The sequence below is a fragment of the Rhinichthys klamathensis genome, unplaced genomic scaffold, assembly GCF_029890125.1.
Source record: "Rhinichthys klamathensis goyatoka isolate OS25496 unplaced genomic scaffold, OSU_Roscu_1.1 h1tg000606l_1, whole genome shotgun sequence".
Classification (NCBI taxonomy): domain Eukaryota; kingdom Metazoa; phylum Chordata; class Actinopteri; order Cypriniformes; family Leuciscidae; genus Rhinichthys; species Rhinichthys klamathensis.
Genome location: NW_026607061.1, coordinates 53,770 through 68,024, shown reverse-complemented (window position 1 = coordinate 68,024; position 14,255 = coordinate 53,770). Strand labels below are relative to the sequence as shown.

The window sequence follows — 14,255 nt, the reverse complement described above, 5'->3', positions numbered from 1 at the left end:
ATATATTCTTGTATTATTATTATTATTTTTTAATTATTATTATTTACTTGTTTTATTTTTTTATGGTAAGTTGTTATACCCTGTGTGAGCAAAGTCAGTACGTTTTAGTCCAATTTGATTACATTAAAAATAGCATTTTCAGACAAAAACAATCCTCTCTGGGTCAAAATGACCAGAACACAATGTAAGGGTTAACACAATAAAAGCACCTTTAGTGATTGACTAGCATGTTGATTTTGACATATATAATTTAGTTTTGCCATAGTCTCGCGTAGCCAGACCTTCAGACTGACAGCTGAAGGTCTGGAATTCATAGCAGCTTTCTTTGGCCAAGGCCCGCCCATAAGGCCGTTTGACCGACATGTCAAACAACCAATTACAGTTCGTTTCGTTCAGCGTCACGTTTCGGGGCGTGGAAATGTCCCCACAACAACAGACCAGCGTGCAACAAGTCAGTCAGCATAGAAAATCAAAGAAGGAGAAGAGAACTTCAAGAGTCTATGCCGTGAACCTCGCATACTTTTGAGAATCCTACGTTTAGCTGATCTTGATAAATGCTCATTGTCACTCATGTAAACACAACAGTTTTTCTTCCGCAATCACACGTCTGCGCTTTGTTTCCCGGCGGACCGAAAATAAACGCGACACTCGTGCCCCCCGGAAATCCGATCAAATTCAACCAATCAGATGACGACTTCGACATTCCTGAAGTGTTTCCAGTTAAGTGTACCATATGCATCAGACGTTTAGCCAACGTTCTGTGGGCGTGACGTCTGAGGCTGAGACTAGTTTTGCCATAGCATAAAGTAGCATGTACCTAAAGGTCAGAGTGTAACCCTCCCGGCTTTCACCGACACGCACCAAGAAGCAGCCGAGAGGTTTGTTGATCAGGAGATCTTCTGCTTGTCTGAGAAACCAAAGTTACAGTCAGCACATAATAATATATTCCCATGTTCACTACAATAGAGAATTGATTGGACTAATCGATAGTTCATCAAAGCTAACCTGCGTGTGATCATGCCATGGAACCAGCTGGGGAAGGTACCGTCTCTGGTCAGCTTACGGACCTGCGTCTCTTTAAACCAGCGGATGGTGTTACTCTTTTTCAGGTGTTTCTCTTTAATACGCTCTTCATCTATCGGCTGAAGCATCAGAGAAGCGTCCAGGTGGACGTTCTCATTCAGCTCGTTATCAAACGGAGTCGCCTGTCCAGAAAAATGAGTATGACACATAAAGTCAGGGTTATTACCGTTAACTAAAACCAACATTTAGTTTAACTTTAACTAAAATAGCTTTACTAAACTAAAACAAAAAAAAACTACATATATATATATATAAACAAAAATGACAAAATACAAAACTATGGAGCCCCACAAATTAATTCGCTCCCACAACTTACTAATTTTTCACGAAATTACGTACATTTTACAAATTTGTTTCCTCGTTTTAAGTTAATAGTGAGTACAATATAATAATTTGTTCCATTGTTTTAGTTCAATCGAAACGAGGGAACGAATTAGTACAACGTGGCCACAATTTACTAAATCGAGGAAAATAATTATAATATTGTGCACACAAGTTTAGTGAAACGACTCGGGAACAAATTATTATATCACGAGCACAATTTAGTGAAACAAGGGAACGAATTACTACCATGTGGCCACAATTTACTAAATCGAGGGAAACTAATTATTGTATTGTGCACAATTTATTGAAACGATGGAACAAATGATTATATCGTGTGAACAATTTAGTGAAACGATGGAAAGAATTATTATATCAAGTGCACAATTTAGTGAAACGAGGGAACAAATTATTACCTTGGTTCCCTATATTGTGCGCACAATATGAATTATCTCATGTGCACATTTTAGTGAAACGAGGGAACAAATGATTATATCATGCACACAATTTAGTGAAACGAGGGAATGAATAAGTAAAATGGGCCACAATTTACTAGATCGAGGGAAACTAATTATTATATTGTGCACACAATTTAGTGAAACGAGGGAACGAATTAGTAAATCATGGCCATGATATATATATATTTTTGTCCACACGTCATATGAGGGTATGAGGCTCCGTACAAAACAAACATACTAAAACTTTAACTAAAATTAAAATGATCTGAAAATATAAAAATAAAAGCTAATTCAATATAATATATCAATGAAATTAAAATAATGCATAAAGTATAGAAGAAATGGCATTTGCAATTCATCTTAGTTTTGTAATATGGCATTCTACATGGTATTAACATGCGAGAAACATGTTTTAAAGTCAATTTTGGTTTCAAGTCAACTTCAAACTTCAAATAGGGGGAGTGTAACATGTTCAAGCTCTAACACAGACTAGAGATGTGACTTAAATAATCTTTAAGCTGGTAGGTTAAAGAGGTAATCTCATTAATCGAGGTGCAGAATTTCACTGAATAAGTTATGGATGTCACACCTCAAAAAGCTTGCTGCGCGGCCGCGGTACAGGAGGCAGATGTGGAGCTTTCAGGACGCCAGTCAGCACAGAGCGAGGCCTGGGCTCAGGCCTTTTCTTTCTCGGCAAGGGTACCGGTGGAGACGCTGGTCCTGCAAACACACACAGACACGAACTTAAAGGATTAAAATTAATGAAAAGGAAAATTACCCCATTATTTACCCACCCTCAAGCCATCCTAGGTGTATATTACTTTCTTCTTTCAGACGATATATTATATATATATATATATATATATATATATATATATATATATATATATATTAGGGCTGTCAACTTTAGTCGTTTAGTCGACTAATCGGTCGATGCCGTCTTGGTCGACTGACATTCTCATTAGTCGACCAGTTGCATTTTTTTTTCTTTTTTTTTTACCAATAGAAAGACATTTTCATTGATTTACTCCTTGATATTTATTAATTTATAAGCAGTTATATATTACTGTATTCTAAATATAATTAGCCTATGTTTTATCCCCAACTTTAAATGCTGCAATTTAGGCTATTTTGTAACAGCACCACAGTTTAGCGCACCACGTAGAGCACTCGGGAACCGCACCTGTGGCTGGCTGCACTGCTGCTGCTGCGGCGCGGACCGCTTGGAAAAAACGAGCACGCCGCTTCCATTATGAGCGCGCATACATTTGAAATAACGAACTTGAACGCGCAAAAGACGGGATATGTGAGCAGGCCCTTTAACGGCTTTATTATGCTGACTCAATAGATTGTGCTTTCTTATGTTGTTTTTATTTTGTACAAAAAAAAAAAATAGACGCGTTGAAAATAGCCTAAACAATGTAACAAAATGAAAATAAACCTATATGCCTTCCTACTATACAGCCTATTATTATTAGGATTGTTTTTTAGGCTATTTTGGGTTTTTTGTGTGTTTGTTTTAACGCCTAGATCGGCTGGACAATAGCTTTGAAAGTAAAGAAGAATATACAGCCTGTATAAACGAGAGCTTTTATTAGGATTTTGCATTATTTAGCAGTTTTAGCGGTTATATTTTTTGTAGCGTGTGGTGTGGTCAGGTGCGCGATTGTGACTGTTACTATAGACCTAGGACAGAGCTCCTCACTTTGCAGTTAAAAAAAATCACTTAATTTTTAAAGAATTGTATTATTATTATAGTTTTATGCATTATTGATGTTTTTTCGTTGTTGTTTTATAAATGCTCTATGACAATTGTTCAATAAATGTTCAATCAAAATGCAAAACATAGTTTCTTTTTTTTTTGTCGACTGATCGTTGCACAGGACAGGACTTTGGTCGACTAAGGATTTCTTTGGTTGACTACTAAATATATATATTTATATATATATATATATATATATATATATATATATATATATATAACGATTATATTATAAAAAAAATCCTGGCTCTTCCAAGTTTTATAACGGCAGTGGATTGCAAACCAACAGATTGAAGCTCAAAAACATGCATCCATCCGTCATAAACGAACTTCACACGGCTCCAGGCGGTTAATAAAGGACTTCTGAAGCAAAACAATAAGTTTGTGTAAGAAAAATATTCATATTTAATACGTTACAAAATAAAATTCTAGCTTCCGGCCAAACACAGTCTACTTGCGCCTTAAGCGCAACATATGACGTCAGAAGTAGTGTGGCGTGTGAAGTTCGTTTATGATGGATGGATGCACGTTTTTGAGCTTCAATCTGTTGGTTCCAATCCACTGCCGTTATAAAACTTGGAAGAGCCAGGATATTATTTATTATAACTTCGATTGTATTCGTCTGAAAGAAGAATGTCATATACACCTAGGATGGCTTCAGGGTGAGTAAATCATGGGCTAATTTTCATTTTTGGTTAAACTATCCCTTTAACACACTTCACACTGAAGCGGCTGTGAAAACAGTCCTTACGCAGGTTCTCCTGTTCCACTTGCAGACGTCTTTTCCTCTCGTCCTCCAGCTGCTGTCGTCTCCTCTCCTCCTCCTCGCGCTCCTCTCTCTCCCGCTGAGCCTGACGCTGCCTCCGTAGCTCTGCTAGCAATGCCAGATACTTCCTTCTGCAGATCCTCATCCGGAAATCTAAAGAACAAGATGTGATGTAGTCAGGAGCAGTTCTAGGGTCAGTGGATATTCAGGGCTTTAGCCCAGACTTCTTTGGATGCAAATGAAGCCATTCTTTGACTTAAAGGGTTAGTTCACCCCAAAATGAAAATTCTGTCAGTAATTACTCTCCCTCATGTTGTTCAACCCCGTAAGACTTTCGTTCATCTTCGGAACACAAATTAAGATATTTTTGATTAAATCTGAGAGCTGGATCACTCCTCCATAGGCTTCTTAAGGGATCAAAACTGGCCGGCCCAAAAGTTATGAAAGACATCGTTAAAATAGTCCGAGTGACGACAGTGGCTCAACCTTAAGTTTATCAAGCGACGAGAATACTTTCTGTGCGCAAAAAAAACAAACAAAAATAACGACTTTATTCAACTATTCATTTCCTTCCCTGTGGGCCTCGAGTGAGTTCACGTAGTGAAACTGCGCAAAGCTAGGTTGCACGGCTCACTATTGGCCGACGCTGGTCATGCGTGTGATGCGTGTGACGTACAACCTAGAAGCTGGCCGGCCAGTTTTGATCCCTTAAGAAGCCTATGGAGGAGTGATCCAGCTCTCAGATTTAATCAAAAATATCTTAATTTGTGTTCCGAAGATGAACGAAAGTCTTACGGGGTTGAACAACATGAGGGAGAGTAATTACTGACAGAGTTTTCATTTTGGGGTGAACTATCCCTTTAATACTGGAATATTAGCCTTGAAAATATCACGTCAAGAAAAAAAGAAAAGAAAAAAAATGTCCTCCTAAGTTTGTCCCTGCAGCCTTTACAAGTAGCTATAAACAAGTCAAGTCACCTTTATTTATATAGCGCTTTATACAATACTGATTGTTTCAAAGCAGCTTAAAGGTCCTTGCACACTGAGTCCGAAATTCGCGGCCGAAATTTTCATGCGTTAAAAAATAAATACGACCTCATGTTTTGTCAATCACGTTTACACACTGCCTCCGAAACTTTCGTCCGAAATAAAATGTTCACATCCGTAGCAAGCATTTTGAATGGTGTTTTGACAATTCAGAGCCACCGAAAAACGCATACGAAAATTTCGGACTCAGTGTGCAAGGACCATTACAGTGAAAACAGGAAAATGATTCAATGAAAAAAAGTGTCATTTTTCAGCTGAAGTCACTTCAGTGTTGAGCTATACATGTGACCGTTATTATAATAAAATGATAATAATTCGCCAACCAACATTTTTAACTTTATTAGGCTTTTTAAATTAGTCTAAATTCATAGTAAAAGTAAAAATGGCTTATATAATAGTCTTAATAAAAGAGAAGAAAAGAGCTTATGTGTGTTAAACTGCAGATATTAGCTGCTTATTATGTCTGTCAAAGACATAGAACAATAAATTAGTGGATTTACTGCAGCATTTAAATGAAAACTAAACTCCTGAAAATTTGCAGTGTATGTGAGCACTAGTCTTCTTAGCAGCATGAAAAATAATGCCTTTATTCATACTGTGAATAGACTATATTCAGAAAGCTATAGATGTATATAATATGAAACTGACAATCATTTCATCGTGAGCCCACCGGTTCTGCATTCTCACGAAAACTGACTACATTGCAGTGAACCTCTTATTTGAAACAAGTTTAAAGCTGCCATCGGCAAATTTTTTTTGATCATATTCAGTGAAATCGACACTATAATCCGACAGAACAACATAAATAAAGTGGTTTTAGAAAAAAACCTGAGCTTCTAACTCCACCTGGAGTGTGTTATTTGTTTTGGAAAAATCCACAGCTCCCAGATCATCGGGTCCAATCAGCGCAGGGGGGTGTGAGATCTGACTGTCAATCACAGATCGGGCACACGCCACCCCTCGCGCACGTTACAATCACATGCACACGCCTGAAGTTCGCGCAGTAACGAAGAGTGATGGCGGATGTATCTCGCTTTCAAAACACTAACAAATCAAGTAAGCTTATTTAGAGTATAAATGACGTTAGCAATTGCAATCTATCGGTAGATTAGCCAGGGCAGCATACCTCCAAATACTCCATGGTGTTGATGGATGCTGATGAGACGGGCACGTTCACAGATAACCTGGTGCACACGCACTGACGAGCACGAACTCGGTGGGAGGGTATTCGTTGATAGTGGGGGAGGGGCATGAGAGTTGTAAACATTCAAATTTTGCCTAAATCCACTCAATCTGCCAGACTTGCCGACTGCAGCTTTAATAGCTATAACGACAGAATTTCAAAAGTGTAGAACTCGGTGAGCTTGCGGTAAACATTTTAGGTGCAGCGACTCATTTAAACGCATCTGATTGGCCGTTCTGTTCAACTGACTTGTCTGTGATTGGCTACAATGCGCAACGCTGCAAAAGCACATTGTAAGTAGTAACCTTTGATGCAAAGGGAGAAAATATAAACATAATGCTGTCATTTTAAATTATTTAATACTATTTCACAATATTACGGTTTTAACTGTATTTCTTATAAAAATATAAATATAATGCAGTTATTTTAAATTATTTAATAACATTTCACAAAATTACTGTTTTAACTGTATTTTGATCAAATAAATGCAGCCTTGGTGAGCAGAAGAGACTTCTTTCAAAAACATTTTAAAAATCGTAATGATTGCAAACGTTTGACCAGAAGTGTATGACCACCCATGTTTGCATATCAAGACTTTGTCAGGATGGCCTGAATACTGAAAACAGCCTGTACAACTCCAAATATAAATCAGATGATGGAAAATAATACAATGAATAATAGTCACAGCAGTTTTATGACTTTTGATGCAAGAAACCTTTTTTTAAGTGAAAAAAATATAAAAATAAATAAAAAGTTCACATCTCGCAGTTCACATCTGAATCTTGCAGTTCATGTCTGAACTTGCGCTCATGACACCGTTTCATTAGTATAATTATCTGAGAGGTGATTTAGGTTGCAATAAAGAAGTCAAACTAGGAGCCAAAGGTTTCATGTGAGTTCCTCCATAATTATACAGAGGCTTAAACTAGTTTAATTGCTACTCACTCTTCTGAATGACAACCGCCGCTCGTCCCAGTCTCTCCAGCAGACGGGCCAACTCCTCCTGGTGCCAGTACTTGAAAAACAAACGCGACGATCTGAAAGAGCAACACAGGAGAACTGCTGTGACTTGTTAGATATTATCTGAACCATTTAAGTATCTAATTTATTGGCTCGTACAATATCAAGCCAAAATGAAAACATGTTAGAGCCTGTGAAAGATTTTACAAACCTAAAATCCTGACAGGACCATCAAAACAAAAAATTATTTTAACATTTTCTGAAGGAAATGTGAGTGATTAGGGGGTTTGTTTAAATCACTAACTGTACAAATGAACAATAATAATAGTGATGCATGTCTTAAATGCCACTAATAATGCTTATAATTGCATTTACTTCATTTAGACAGGTTGCATTAGGCTCAAACTTACCCACACTTCCAACCAGAGAGTTCAGTGCTGTTGAGGATCGACATACAACTAAAAGCAAAAAAAGAAAACGAGAACCATTGTAGATGAAACCAAATAATCATTATCAGTATTTATCATCATGAAGAGCTCATTTAAAAGGAGCACAAAGTCATTTTATGTTATTTATTTTAGATTTTCCATTATAGATTTTATTATAGATTTTACACCTCTTCGTGCACTGTAATAAGAATGGCATTTTATTTATTTTTTCATTGTATACTTTATTTATATATATATATATATATATATATATATATATATATATATATATATATATATATATATATATATATATATATATATAGCAAAATATATACTGTGCAAATAAATTCAACTTAAACTAATTTCTTATTAGAGAAAGGAGACAGCTGAGGAAGCAATGTAGAAGAGCAGAACAAAGTCAGAAGGAGGGACTCAATCTCTTACAAAGAGCCATAAAAGATAAGCTCGCAACATTGCACAGAGCTGAGCGCCTACGGAAACGCTACAAAAAGAAGGAGCGTGCGAGAGCTAATTTCTATAAAGACCCATTCAAATTCGTAAATAAGTTATTCACCAGTGAGAAGAATGGCACATTAAAAGCATCTAAGGTTGAGCTGGAGAGATATTTGGAGGAAACACATACAGATGCAAAAAGGCATGAGCCTATGTCAATTCCGTCAGATATCCCACCTATCAATCCAGCAGAATACCAAATGGAGGACTGTGCACCTAAGTGGAAAGAGGTGGAGTGGCCGTAGAAAGTGTACAAGAGTGCTTCAGGAGTTCTGCGAATTCTGTGGAAATTGATGAAAGTGGCATGGGAAAAACAGGTTGTGCCTAGAGCATGGCGTCGAGCAGGTGGAGTCTTTTTCCCTAAAGAAAAAGATGCTACAAGCATCAGTCAGTTTCGTGCCATTTCACTATTAAACGTTGAAGGCAAGATTTTCTTCAGCGTTATTGCTCAGAGAATGTCAACCTACCTATTAAAGAACTGCTTCATTGACACTTCAATACAAAAAGCGGGTATTCCAGGGTTCTCAGGATGCTTAGAACACATCAATGTGATCTGGCAACAAATTCAACCAGCTAAAAAGGAGAGGAAGGAGCTCCATGTGACATTCCTGGATTTGGCTAATGCATATGGTTCAGTGCCACATGAGCTTCTTTGGGCAGCATTTGATTTTTTCAGAGTGATGATGACCATAACAAATTTAGTGAAAGCCTACTTTGGAGATTTGCAATTCAGTTTCTCAACTCCAAAATTCAGCACTGCATGGCAATGCCTAGAGGTTGGAATAATGGCAGGATGCACCATTTCTCTAATGGCTTTTACCATGGCGATGGAAGTAATCATGAGGGCATCAAGATGGGTAGTAGGAGGAGAGGGCTTGGCTTCTGGGATGCGACTACCACCAATCAGAGCATACATGGATGACATGACAACCATGACTACAACAGTAGCCTGCACTAATCGGTTATTGGGTACCGTAATTAACCGATAACATCGAATGGGCACGAATGCAATTTAAGCCCTCTAAATCAAGGAGCATCTCGATAATTAAAAGGCAAAGTAGTAGATAAAACATTCTTCATTAATGGTGAGGCAATACCAATAGTGTCTGAGAAGCCAGTGAAGAGTCTTGGGAGATGGTACGATGGGGATCTAAAGGACACAGTTCGAGTGGGAGAAGTTAGACGACAAGCAGTGGAAGGGTTGAAGAGCATAAACAGCTGTGCTCTACCTGGCAAACTAAAACTCTGGTGCTTTCAGTTTGGTCTACTGCCGAGGTTGCTGTGGCCACTGACCGTGTACGACGTTTCTTTGACAACAGTGGATAAGCTGGAAGCGTTGATAAGTTCATACATCAGGAAATGGTTGGGAGTTCCACGCTGCCTCAGCAGAGTGGGACTTTATAGTAAAGGAGTATTGCAGCTGCCAGTCTCTGCTTTAACCGAGGAGTTTAAGTGTGCCAAGGTCAGACTGGAAATTACATTAGTAGAGTCACGCGACAAATGTGTAAAGGAGGCAGCACCTGTGTTAAAAACTGGTAGAAAGTGGTCAGCAAAGAAAGCTGTGGTAGAGGCAAAGGCTGCCCTTCAAATTGGTGATATTGTGGGACAGGTACAGCATGGAAGAGGGGGTTTTGGGCTTAGTTTAGCTCCTCCTAAATGGCACAAGGCAGGCCCAGCTCAAAGGAGGAAGCTGGTAGTCAACGAGGTGCGAAAGCAGGAGGAGAGTATGAGGTGTATAAAGGCCATTTCCCAGGCCAAGCAGGGAGAATGGATGAGATGGAAGAGTGTGGAACAACGCAAGATGGGCTGGCAAGACCTTTGGTCAATGGAAGAGAGTAGGATCAGTTTTCTTATCAGGTCAACATATGATGCTCTCCCATCACCGCAGGGTAGGAGAGAACCTCTGGGTAGGAGAGGATCCCTCTTGTCCTTTGGGTTCATCACCTGCCACAAAGGCACATTTTGACAGGATGCAAGGTACTGCGGTGTTTGGCTTTAGCATTGGAAGACGTAACATGACCAACAAGTTGCAACCTCTTCTAGCAAAACATTACACACAGAAGACAATATTCCTCTGCCCAGGAGAGCAACCACCAAGAAAAGGTGTTAAAACCAATTCTCGCACAGGACAACTGGAAGCTGCTAGGGACTGGAAAATGCTGGCTGATCTTGATCAACGGCTTATTTTTCCACCTGACATTGCCACCACTAACCTCCGACCAGATATTGTTTTGTGGTCTGGATCAGCACGCCTTGTTCACCTGATGTGCCATGGGAGGATGCGGTAGATGAGGCATATTAGAGGAAGAAACTGCGGTATGCTCATCTGGCCACTGAAATGTGAGGATGGAGAGTCCGGGTTTATCCAGTGGAAGTGGGTTGTCGAGGATTTGTGGCACACTCTACAACCCGGTTTCTCAGAGACGTCGGATTCAGTGGCCAAGAGTTGCGTCGCACAGTAAAGAACTTATCTGAAGCAGCAGAGAGGAGCAGCAACTGGCTGTGGGTGAGACGGAAAGATTCTGGCTGGCTGTGTACAGGCCACCACGCTACGGTTTCGTAATTCTTGAAAAACTTGAAGAGTCTTGTTGGATTATTTGTATAGTTTGCATAGTTATTACAATCCCGTGTACTGTATTTTTTGTGAATGAGGATTTTTGTTGGACAGATATTGTTGTGTTTTGGGGTAGGTAGAAGGCCATACAGAACCCTTACCACTGAACATGCTTTAACGACGACAGCGGGGCTTCAGCAGCCTTAGTCAAACGGGTTGGTGCGTATGGTCGGGTTGCGGTGAGATTGTGGCGTTAGAGATTGTGGTTAGGAGATTGTGGTTAGGTCACATCAAGGGTTTATGCCACTGAACTACGAGGAAGGAGCAGCCTCAGCAGCAGGAGGGATCTCAAGCACAATAGAAAGAAAGAAACGCTGATGTACAGGTCAGTAAGCTGGGCTGAGTTGAGTGGGGGACGGAGGGGGGTGACTCTGGGACGCCACTGTCGAGCCCTCTTGAGGTGTCTCGGGCTAGTCGACGACACACTGAGGACGGATGGTGCCCACTTGAAGACCCCAGAGATGTCCCCTACTCGGCTCAACCCAGACGGTTGTCATGCTGATCCGCTGGGGAGACCGAACTGTGGTTGATCCCCGGAGCCAGCATTGCAGCCGTTGTGTGTGCTGACGCGCCAGAAAATATACTTCAGTCATTAACACCAGACAGAAAGATATTCACATCACCATATGGATGAACACGTAAATGGATGGAGAGGCAAAGGTTACTGTTTTAGTTGGTGCTTATCTTGGCGAAAGCCGAGTGCAAATCAGCATGAAGTTTTAACATCTACTCTCGTGTAATGGAAATCTGCTGGTCTTGAACTTTATACTAAGCTATAATGTTTTATGGCAATATTTACATACTTTTTTGTTGTATGCAAGCAAAAGCAGCTGATAATAGGGAGCTTATTTCTCTCATGCGAGTTAACATTATGTAAACATTTGTCAAATGTACTATACTCTTCTTTAGGTTGAAAACCTGTTAAATTTATTACTTGGTGCACCTTTAACACAATATGATGTATCTGCTGCTCAAACCTGCTCTTGTCCGACGGGAGATCCGGTTTCAGCAGCAGAATGTTGTACCTACGGGACAGAAATCTGAGTCATACTGCAGGTAATCTGATGTAATGAACTGATAAAATGTCATTTTTCCTGCCAGCACACAAACCTCTCTGCAAACTCCTTGAAAGTTGGACGCCATGAGAAACCGTCCCGCCGGATTCGGATTGTTTCCATTAGACCGTTGTATCTCAGCTAGAGAGGAGGAGGCAGAAAATAAGAACATCAATATGATGGATGGGACAATTGAGATTCTGAAAGGTCCCATTAGGTCACTTTAAAAGGGATAGTTCATCTAAAAATGTATTAATTATTCACTCATTCTTATTCCGTTCCAAACATAGTGAAATTAAAATTTTTCCATGAACACAAAAAAAGTCTCTTGAACGAAAGCTTCATTTTGCATACAACAAAATTAGATTTTTACCATCAAACTAAAAAGTAACAAATGCAGTTTATCCAACTTGTGAGCAATACTGCAAAATGAATATTCTTTCAAAAATGTTCTTTTGTATTTTATAGGAAGAAAGGCAGCATACAGATTTGGAATGACAGGCTGGGAAAGTAAAACATGATTAGCTCTTTACTTTCATTGTACAAGTAAATGTATTTAAATATTACATTATTACATATAATATTATACATAAACAATTATTTTATAAATTTTTTTTAATAACATTATATGCCAAAGATGGCAATATCCGAAATCCTTGTCCTTGATGGGAAGTTTTTTGATCCCCATGATGAGGAAAACACGTGTGTGAGTGTGTAAAACAATTTATTATATTGATATTTACATCAGGCTGATTTTTCTTATTTTAGGCTGCAAACTACACTTCCACACTTCTACAGCAGGTGCCAGTGTTGCACAGTCATGTAGTTTAAAAGGTACTGCACATGCACTGAATGACACTGCTATTAAGTCACACACATGGTCAGATGATTTACAGCCTTGGAATTTCCAGTTTATGCATATCGAGACAAATTATGTCATTTGAACAGGATGGTTCTTTGAGAACAGAACAAAAAATGTTGGTGTTTACTTGCTACTACTATAACCAAGTACTCAAAACAACCTAGCAATGAGTAAGAATAACCCTAGTAGAGTGGTGGCAAATTTTACACAGGCAGACACCACTTATATTTTCTACTTTTAACTAGTATCTACACAGTACAGAGCTTATAGTCACTGTGTCATGAAGCTGCTCAGTGACTGTCTAGTTCAAACAAGACAATGTCTTAAAACAGTGTTCAGTCCATATTGGCCCTTACACACAAACCCAGTGGCTCCTCTATCATTAGAGGGATTTTGGATTTAACTCAAATAACAGCACTAAAAGGCTTCCAGGTTTTAAGTACACCTCAGAGAACTGGAGGGCAGGAAAAACTGAGAATGTATTTGGCTCCAATATGGAAAATAAAAGGGGCCACAAACGGGGCCGAACCCAGCGGAGATGATTGTGAAGCTACCTGACCTGTGGTAACATACCTGATCCATCACCAGTTTACTGTCTAGTTGATCAGGCTGTTTGCTTCGGTTGGGTTTGATGCACCGAACAAAGTGTGGACTGGCGGCAAACATCTTCTCCATAAGGACAGCCAGGGAATGCTGTACGGAACAAACGCTTTTAGTTTCCAAACAATGCAAAGACAGGTAAATAAACATAGGCAGGGTCAAATGCATGAGTGAATGTCAGTGCCTAATTATGACAATCACAATGCAAAAATCCTAAATGGACCAGAAATTAGGCTTCACTTCAATATGGGGTGAAATATTAACTTCTTGACAGTGTTTTAAGAAATTCATCCATATAATATAATATTTCTGATATATAAAAAAAATAATAATAGATGTGCATATTCAAGCACAGACGCATGCAGATGCATTTACATACATTTGATTATAAGATACATCTAATAAACCGGCAAATAAAACATGCACTATGATTATTTGTAAGCATAATTTACCTTGAATTGCGCACCAACAGACTGCTTCCTGGTTGAGTTGAAGTTGTCACCTGCAACTTGTAACTAAAATTGGTACACACAGGGTCATGTGGTGAAACACTACATGCAGCATTCATTATCACTCATCTCAAAGGTAAGACTAATTTGT

The 14,255-nt window shown here is 39.1% G+C and overlaps 1 protein-coding gene across 1 annotated transcript in view; it reads right to left on the bottom strand.

The window, feature by feature from the left end:
• LOC130075888 (myosin-IIIb) overlaps window positions 1–14,255 on the bottom strand; it is a 53,128-nt gene that overhangs the window by 3,758 nt on the left and 35,115 nt on the right. Inside the window, exons 17-26 of the mRNA XM_056240701.1 lie at window positions 14,108–14,170; window positions 13,629–13,748; window positions 12,249–12,334; window positions 12,116–12,163; window positions 7,991–8,038; window positions 7,566–7,657; window positions 4,376–4,543; window positions 2,452–2,582; window positions 1,006–1,205; window positions 818–907 (exon numbers count right to left, since the gene is read on the bottom strand). Of these exons, the coding sequence (XP_056096676.1) occupies window positions 818–907; window positions 1,006–1,205; window positions 2,452–2,582; window positions 4,376–4,543; window positions 7,566–7,657; window positions 7,991–8,038; window positions 12,116–12,163; window positions 12,249–12,334; window positions 13,629–13,748; window positions 14,108–14,170 (1,046 nt within the window). The remainder of the gene's footprint in view (window positions 1–817; window positions 908–1,005; window positions 1,206–2,451; window positions 2,583–4,375; window positions 4,544–7,565; window positions 7,658–7,990; window positions 8,039–12,115; window positions 12,164–12,248; window positions 12,335–13,628; window positions 13,749–14,107; window positions 14,171–14,255) is intronic.